Source organism: Grammomys surdaster, unplaced genomic scaffold (assembly GCF_004785775.1).
Source record: "Grammomys surdaster isolate TR1022 unplaced genomic scaffold, NIH_TR_1.0 126063, whole genome shotgun sequence".
Lineage (NCBI taxonomy): Eukaryota > Metazoa > Chordata > Mammalia > Rodentia > Muridae > Grammomys > Grammomys surdaster.
Window position 1 is genome coordinate 4,310,236 of NW_021620873.1, and position 8,217 is coordinate 4,318,452.

The 8,217-nt window shown below is 39.2% G+C and overlaps 1 protein-coding gene across 5 annotated transcripts in view; it reads right to left on the bottom strand.

The window, feature by feature from the left end:
• The window catches only part of Phkb (phosphorylase kinase regulatory subunit beta), a 172,927-nt gene that overhangs the window by 63,813 nt on the left and 100,897 nt on the right, over positions 1 to 8,217 (bottom strand). For all 5 annotated transcript variants that reach the window (XM_028755473.1, XM_028755471.1, XM_028755474.1 and 2 more), the window contains one exon: positions 7,092 to 7,186. In XM_028755473.1, coding sequence (XP_028611306.1) covers positions 7,092 to 7,186 — 95 coding nt within the window. The remainder of the gene's footprint in view (positions 1 to 7,091; positions 7,187 to 8,217) is intronic.

Sequence of the window (8,217 nt, forward strand, 5' to 3'; positions counted from 1 at the left end):
TGTCTGTTCTCATATAGAATTTTATATATTTATATTTTAAGAAAACAAAGCAGGATTCGCCCTTCCACCATGAATATGAAAAATAAACAAGCATATATTTTCTGCCCAGACTCTGCATGTGGTGTAGTTAGGCAGGCCTGACCTCCCCTTCCCTAATCATGAATTTAGGGCCTGGAAATTAGCTTACATGACTAAAATGTATGTTTTGAGTATTGGCCTTCTTTACAAGATCATCAGAGCAGATGAGCTCACCTTACCTGTCACATTAACTGTGCTAATCCACCTCTCAGACTGAGAGCTGAGGTGACACAGCACTAGAAACTGACTGCTCTAGGATCTCTCAGCACATGTGATCTGCTCCACCATAATTGTGCCATGGCGAAGAAACAGTACCTCAAAGAACTCATCAGAAATACAGTTTATTCACCAAAACAGTGGCCCAAAACACGTTGAAGCATAGGACCTCATAAAAGAGAAATTATTGCTCGGGGAAGCAGAGGTTCCCCACTACCTGGTACTGGAGTGGACAATGCCACATATAATATATGCAGTAAACTAAGGTACATACAAAGTGGGGTTTGCTGGCCCATGCCAATAGTGGCAGCATTTAAGACTCTAGGAGGTAGAGGTAAGAGGACCAGATCTTCAAGGTTGTTTCCTCTTACAGAACAAGTATAAGGCAACCAGAGCTACCTGAGACACTATCTCTTAATATAAAAAGAAGAAAAAAGACAAGAAATATGAGACAAAAATAAAGGGGATCTGGGGGAGGAAGGTTCCAGGCATAGCTAATACATTTCCTCAGGAGGACACTCACTGTTTTTCTTCCTCAGAGCTAGATATAGGAATAATTAACGCAGTAGCAGGCCTCACTACTCACTGTATATCTTTATTTGAGACCATAAATCTTACTTCCTTAGTTGGATCTATTTAACCTCTTTTATATTTCATCCTTGAGTAACAAATCTTCATCTCTCAGATGAAATATTTTATTATATATCATGCTTATTGCTGAGACTTAATTTTAATAAGTTCAGCAGGTTAATTAGAATGATGTTATTAAAAGCTCTTCTTTAAACATGCAAGTCAACTTTCTTAGCTCTGAAGTTTTTGATCAAGGTATTTAATTTTTTAATAGGCTCTGGTACAAACAGTGTTGATAAGAGATTCACATGTCCTTTGAGACTACAGAGACAATTACCTGAGGCCAACATTTGCACAGCTATGACATAGTCAGCCTAGGTTTTCAGACACATTTTGGACGCCTTGACTACTTTAGTCTGTTGTATTATAACAATCATGAGAATCGCTATGCTCTATTAAACTTTACAACCACACACATAGGTAAATACATTTAGCTTTTCCATGCCATATGAACAACTTATCTCTTGTCAAGCTAACAGAGTTAGTTTGTTTTGTTTCTTTGAAGGAGGAATTATATCTAAAACTGGTTAACTATTTGAGGCCATATTGATAAACCGACGCAAATAAAACTGAACCACGTGCAAATGTCCTTAAAGCATCCAAGATTAATAAACCTTTTAATATTGAATAGACTTTATAGAAGAATTCAGAGGAGGGAAAGAGCTGTAAATCCAGTTGGAGAAGTGCTATCTAATTTACATAGTAAATGATGAGGCCCAATCACCTTTTTTGCATGGCAGTAAACTTAACTTCCTGCACAGATGCTCTTCCAGCCATGTGGCTGCTCCATAACAGCCCACAAGCTACCTTTGCAAACTTACTCAAAGTTCACTGAGGACCTAGACCATAGAGGGCAGCACAGAAGTGCTAAAAGGATTCTCTTGTCAAGTCTTGCAAACAATCTAGATTTGAGAGTGACACCCCTGGGATACTGGCCTGAGAGCTGACCCCCACCTGAGTGACCATGGAGAAGGACTTTGTAGGTACAACAGGGTGCAGGTGGAAGGCGGTGAGGATGGCAGAGAAGGGCTGAGCACAGGGTGGAGTAGTGGCTGTGCAGCAGGGCTTGGCTTGCATAACATTAAACAAGCAGGCTTATACTGCCTGCATCCCAGATAGAAGCTCATCAAAGAGCAACCTGCATGTTCTAGCACTTGTCAAGGGCAGGGTGATGTGCATCAGAATTGCTGCCTACCAGAGACTTGGCTCGTGACTGAGGCTGGCTAGAGAAAACCTCCCGACCCTAGTTTCCACTTCTTACTGGGGAGGAGACTACTTAACGTTCTGAGAATAGTCAGCACATTTATTATACACTTATTATACTATAACCCATCAGATATGAATCACTCCAGGCACATAGCAAAACAACTGCCAGGAAGAAACAGGAACACCACATTAATGAAAATATACAAAATTATTCTGGAAATTATGCTTAGTGAAATGATCAAGATACAGAGGAACGACTACTGTGTGATTCTGACTCCATTATTTGCAAATTCAGAGACAGAAAGTATAACAATGTTTACTGGGGTGGAGGGAGGAGTGAGCAGTCATTAAATGAGTTTGGGTTTTGTTGGAGTGGAAATTATTATAAAGTTTTTAGTGTGGACAATGGTGATAGCTACAAAATATCGCTAACATATTTAAAACCAACAGACTATTCACTTTATGAATGGCTAAAATAATGAATATTGTATATATTTACTCTATTTAGAAACTTATGTTAGAAATTGCTGTTACAATTCAGCAAATGATAACAATTGCAGATAAACATGCAAAGAAAGAAGTTGGGTTCCTACCTCAACCTGATCTAAAGACTGAGTAAAACTGGACCCCACACCTACACTTCAGGGCAATGCTGCAGAGTTCTTAGGAGACAAGGTAGGTGAAAGTCACAAGCTTATAATTTTGGATGAGGCTTTTAGACATGACTAAAAGCAAAAGTAACTGAAGAAAAATCATGCCTCATCAAAATTTAAAACTTCTGTGTTTCAAACATGACAAAGAAAGTGGGATGATAGATAGGTCACCAAATGGGAGAAAATATTTGCAGTCAGATAAAGGAATCATCCAGTACACATGAAGGATTTTTGTAACTCAACTGCCAGCAAATGGATGAAAGTATGATTAGTTTTTGTAACTAAGGGAATGAGTTAGAAATGACTTCACCACCTTCAATTCCATAAAGTCCAGGAAATAAGTATCCGTAAGAATGCAGAAAAATGGAAACCCTAGTACACCAAAGGAAATGCAAAATAGTGTTGTCACATGGAAGAAAGTCTGGCAGTTCCTTGAGAGTTCACCTGGAGCTTAGGGTATGATCCAGAAATTTCCCTTTGAGATACAGATCCAAGAAAAATGAGGACACACATAACACAACGACTGCACTTGGAAGCTGGCAGCAGCATTCATAATGGCCAGAGCTTAGAAACAACCCACATGATCACAAGCAAAATAGACCTAAAATGGCATCCTCTTCTCCCATAAAAGGAATTGGGTGCCATTAAGTGCTGTCATAGGTATGTCCCTTGAAAACCTAACCCTGAAAGAGAATGCTACTCATGAAATACTACAGATTATACAAGTAGGAAAAAACAGAGAAAGTTGTTGAGGGCAAAACTGAGAAAGAGGAGTGACTAAAAGTGTAGAGTTTTTTCCTTTCTGAGAGATAAAAAAGTAAAATTGACTTTAGAAAATACAATCCAAAAACTGTTGAATTGTGCCATTTAAATTAGTGAATTGTATAATGTACAAATTATAGGTAAGCTATTACAAAAATACTTAAATACTTATTAAGCCAAGGCACACAAAACTCATCAACAATACTTTTTTACTCATCAAAAGACTTAGAAATTATTCATTTAAACAAATCCTGGACGTAGGAACAAGGTGCCCTAGACAAGTATTTCTAAAGGGCTCTGTATGGGAAAGGGGACAGGCTGGACTGCCGACATCTCGGAGTCCAAGTAATGGCAGCAAAGTGAGATTCTGAGGCCTGGCACTCACTGGGCTGGGCCCAGGAGAGGCTGGTGGCCTAAAGCAACAGAGAGACACCGCTAGGGGAACAAAAGAAAGCTTTCTCTTTTACTATAGGAGCAGGCACAAAACCACAATAGAGGCCACCATGCAGCGTCCAGTCCCAGCTTCTCAACTGAAGCAACAGTTGGCCACCCACAGTTTTGTACAACTTGGTATCTGAAGGCAGCTCAATATACTTATGATGGCTTCAGAGAGTTGCAAATCTATTCAGCCCCGTTCCATCAGTAGAGGGACATAAAGAAGATAGATTCATCTATCACCTGGGACTTGTGGCAAAAGGAGGCTTAGCACATAGACAAAGGGTACATACAAATTTGAACTGAAAGAATTTCTCATCTGAACTTATGGAGGGTACCAATCAGGAATCCTATCTAAAACCCCTCCACTACAGAACCAAAGCCAGCATAAAAATATTCTCTGACAAAGGAAAACTATGAAATGGGTTGCTGGAAGACTTATCCACGGATAATGTAAAGGGATCTCTTGAAACAGAAAATCTCACCAGAAGGAGAGCTGCAGCAGCGCTAGATTTCTGCTTCCCATGGTTTAATAACAATACACAGCTACCAGCACCATAGGAGGTGGATGGTGGGGTCCTGGGAGCTCCATGTTCTCTGTAATTTCTTGTAGGAGGTCAAGAAGGGATTCCTAGAGACTGACTTTCTCTGTAATTTCCTGTGACTATATCTCCCCATATTTATTTCAAAATAAAGAGTTAAATTTTTTATTCAATTAATAGATAAAAATTTTGACCGAGATTTAAAAAATCTTTTTACAATAAAAGTTTTTAAATAAGTATCAAGAACTTTCAAGAAGAGTGAAAATGAACTACTAGAACTTAAAATATGACTGAAAGAAGTCAACAGAATACTTGGAGGAAATGGTAAGGAATACATAAAACAGCAACATAGTACAGCAAAAAAATATTCTAGGACAAATAATTAAAATTCTAATTTTAATCAAATGTTATTAACAATGAAGAATTCCAAAGAAATGAGAAATATTTGTGATAATGTAAAAGAATATGGGGGTAGAGTGTTTATCTGCACTAGAGCCCTGGGTCACAGTGCACCAGCCTCCTCAGACCGTCTGTGATTTATACTTAACACCTGGGTCTCCCAGGAGCGACCAGCTCATGCCTACAAGATTGACACTCAGTAAGAGTCATAGAAAACCATGCTGGACGTTGCTGGGGTTACTAGGCACCTTTCTATCTCTCCACAGGAACAGATGCTCACCTTGCATTCCATAGAACTTGCTCAAGGTACCTCTCCATTTAATGGGTGTACTCAGCATGTTTCCCAGCTCCCCCCCCCCTGCACTGAACTCTACCTGTGTGTTGTAGTAACAGTTTCAGAGTTTTGGTTTCTTTTAAAAACACATAAATATTATGGAAATATGGTTTCATTTTGATCCCAGGTGTGGGATATGGGGCTGCTTCGGACTGTCTGTAACAGCTGACTATGATTTGCTTCATGCTCTAATAGGGGCGTGATTTTTGCCAGGTGCAGATAGCTTCTGTGATTGTGTGATGTTTGGAATTCTACACACTTTTCAGAGGGTATATAAATGCTAGGGCTCCCAAGAAGCAGGGTGGGATGTTGGTTGGTTGTTGTTGGTCGCAGTTAGTCGGGGAGAGGGCAATCCCATATCCCAGTAGTTTTCTGTTGGGGATCCTCATCCTCCCTCTCAGAAACTCTGTTTAGGGCTGTGCAGATATACACTGCTCATGCTGCTAGAGAGGAACCCAGTCTTCTGCCCAGAGCTAAGAAGTGGCTGCTTCTAGAAGGCTTGCCATACATAGCCCTCTAGCAGCACTAGAAAATAATTCTGATATGAACAGTTAGCAGTAGACTCTCTCTACAGTTTACTCTTACTATTCTATGCTCCAAATAAACTTTGAGTAGGAAAGAGATGCAAGTATATTGTGTCGTACGATTCGCAGGTAGCCTACAACCTGCCTTACATATGTCAAGCAGGAAAAAAAATGAATAATTTTGCTAGCCACATGGCTATAACATACTTTGTAGCTCTTTATACTGCTCCTATACCTCAACCTAAGAAGAGGTTTAATATATCCTCTAAGGCCCTAGAGAACTAGGTTAAGCACATAAAATACTGTGTAAATGACAGTCTGAATGTACATGCAGTCTGAACATAGCTGAGTCCTGGAGCTGGGTAATACAGAGTTAGATAGATTCCTCATTTTATATTTCTTAAGTAAACCTGAACACCCCACATGTGTACAGGTACACACTGCATAACACTTACACTGGCCTAAAAGAAAGGCCATATCCTTATCTTATAGAGGCTAATAGGCCAGTGAAACTTTCTTATCTCCCTGATAAAACAAAAGCATTTTTGTTCTTTTTAAAACTGTAATATTCATTCATTCATTTTGTGTGTGCATGCATGCGAGTGCTTGTGTGCATTTTTTAAAATAAAGGAAGCGTTTGGATTCACAAGCATATCAAGTACAAGTGCTGATGCCACTTTTATTAAATGCGGTCTAACTGCTTGGAAACCCAGGCACATGCAGGCTCATTTCCTTTCTCCTCAGGCAGGTTCCACAATCGACAACATTTTCATTTTAACAGTCCTCATTACTGGTATCATTTAATAGTTGAGGGTTTGCTCAAGTCAACATCAATCTTGCTGATACTGCAAACACTTTAGAGTGTGTTGACACAACACAGTCTAAATCCATAGCTAGTAAACATAAGAATTTAAAAACCATTCCCTCCCAGATCATGTCACAATGCACTCAGAACATCTCTCTCCAGTTATACAGTCCCACCAGGGAGACAGAGGAGGAGACGGGGATGTCAAGCACAGTGATGTTAACCACGATCTCCTATCCCTCCCATACCATAGCATCTGTCCTCCTGCAAATCATATGCACAGCATCCATGACATCTGAAATCACCTCAATCTGGAAGTGTTCACCCAGAAGATACTTTTCTGCTTCCTTATCAACAAATAGCCCTTTATCACAACTTAATCTTAAGTGAAAAGAAGTCTTTTCCACAGTAGGAGCAAGAAAAACACATTGTGAATAAAATTCTCCTTTAATGAACTTTTAAATGTCTTTGGCTAAATCTAAATTAAGAATTAAAGTATCACTTTACCTGATTAGAGTATCTCATGCTCACGTTACGTTGATTCTGAAGTGGGACAAAACGCTGGACAGGGTCAATGTCTTTAGGACTGATTAATTCATCAGCTGAAAAAAAGAAATCAAGTGACATCGTCAACAAAGCACAAAACACCAAATGCACAAACAACACTAGAGACAGAAGAGAGAACTCTAGGGCACTTGACTCAACAAGAGAAAAATATCCATTTTTCTTCTAGCCCATTCTCTGAGAAACAAGATGAGCTAAGTAAGACATAAAATAAATGCAAGGATTGAAACAGCAGAAAGTATATCCTTTCACTACAACACAATAAAACAAGAAGCTAGTGACAAAGGAATTTCAAAAACAAATGTAAGGAAATCCAGTGACATCCTTATATAAAGCAATGGTCAAATGGAAAACTCGAAGGAAAATCAGAAAGTCCTTTTAGGGCCAGGCTATGGAGCTTTTGCTGGCATGCACATATTTCTATTCCCGATACCACTCCAGCCCAAACAAGAGGAGGAGGATGTAGACTGAGCACCGCTCATGGGGAAATCATCACCATTTGTTTACATATTAAACAGACTCAAATATAAAAGCAATAACCTAGCTTCCCATCTTTAGATGGAAATTTCAGGAGAAAATTAAATAAAAAACAGCAGAATGGAAATGATAAAGGTTGAAATTAATGAACTAGAAGGCAAAAAATCAATAGAGAATATCAAATCAAAACCAGGCTCATGAAAAGCTAAAAGAACATACTGACGAGGGGCTAAACTGATCTGAAGATATAAACAAGAACAAAGAGTGACAGAGAGAAAATATCCAAAGACTGAGGTGGGAACCTAAGTGTGACCAGGGAACAATACAAAGTCATGTACATCCACAAGCCAGGTAGTCTGGGTGAGATGGCAGGTCCTGGAAAGACACAAACTCTGGAAAATACATCGAGAGGCACACACAGAAAGAACTAAGCACATTTATAAAAAGTAAAGTGACTGAGACTTTAAACACTCACACGCCTTCATACACCTCATTATTCATAGACATATGAAACACACACACTCATACACATAAACACACACACGCCTTCATACACCTCCTTATTCATATACATACATGAAACACACACACT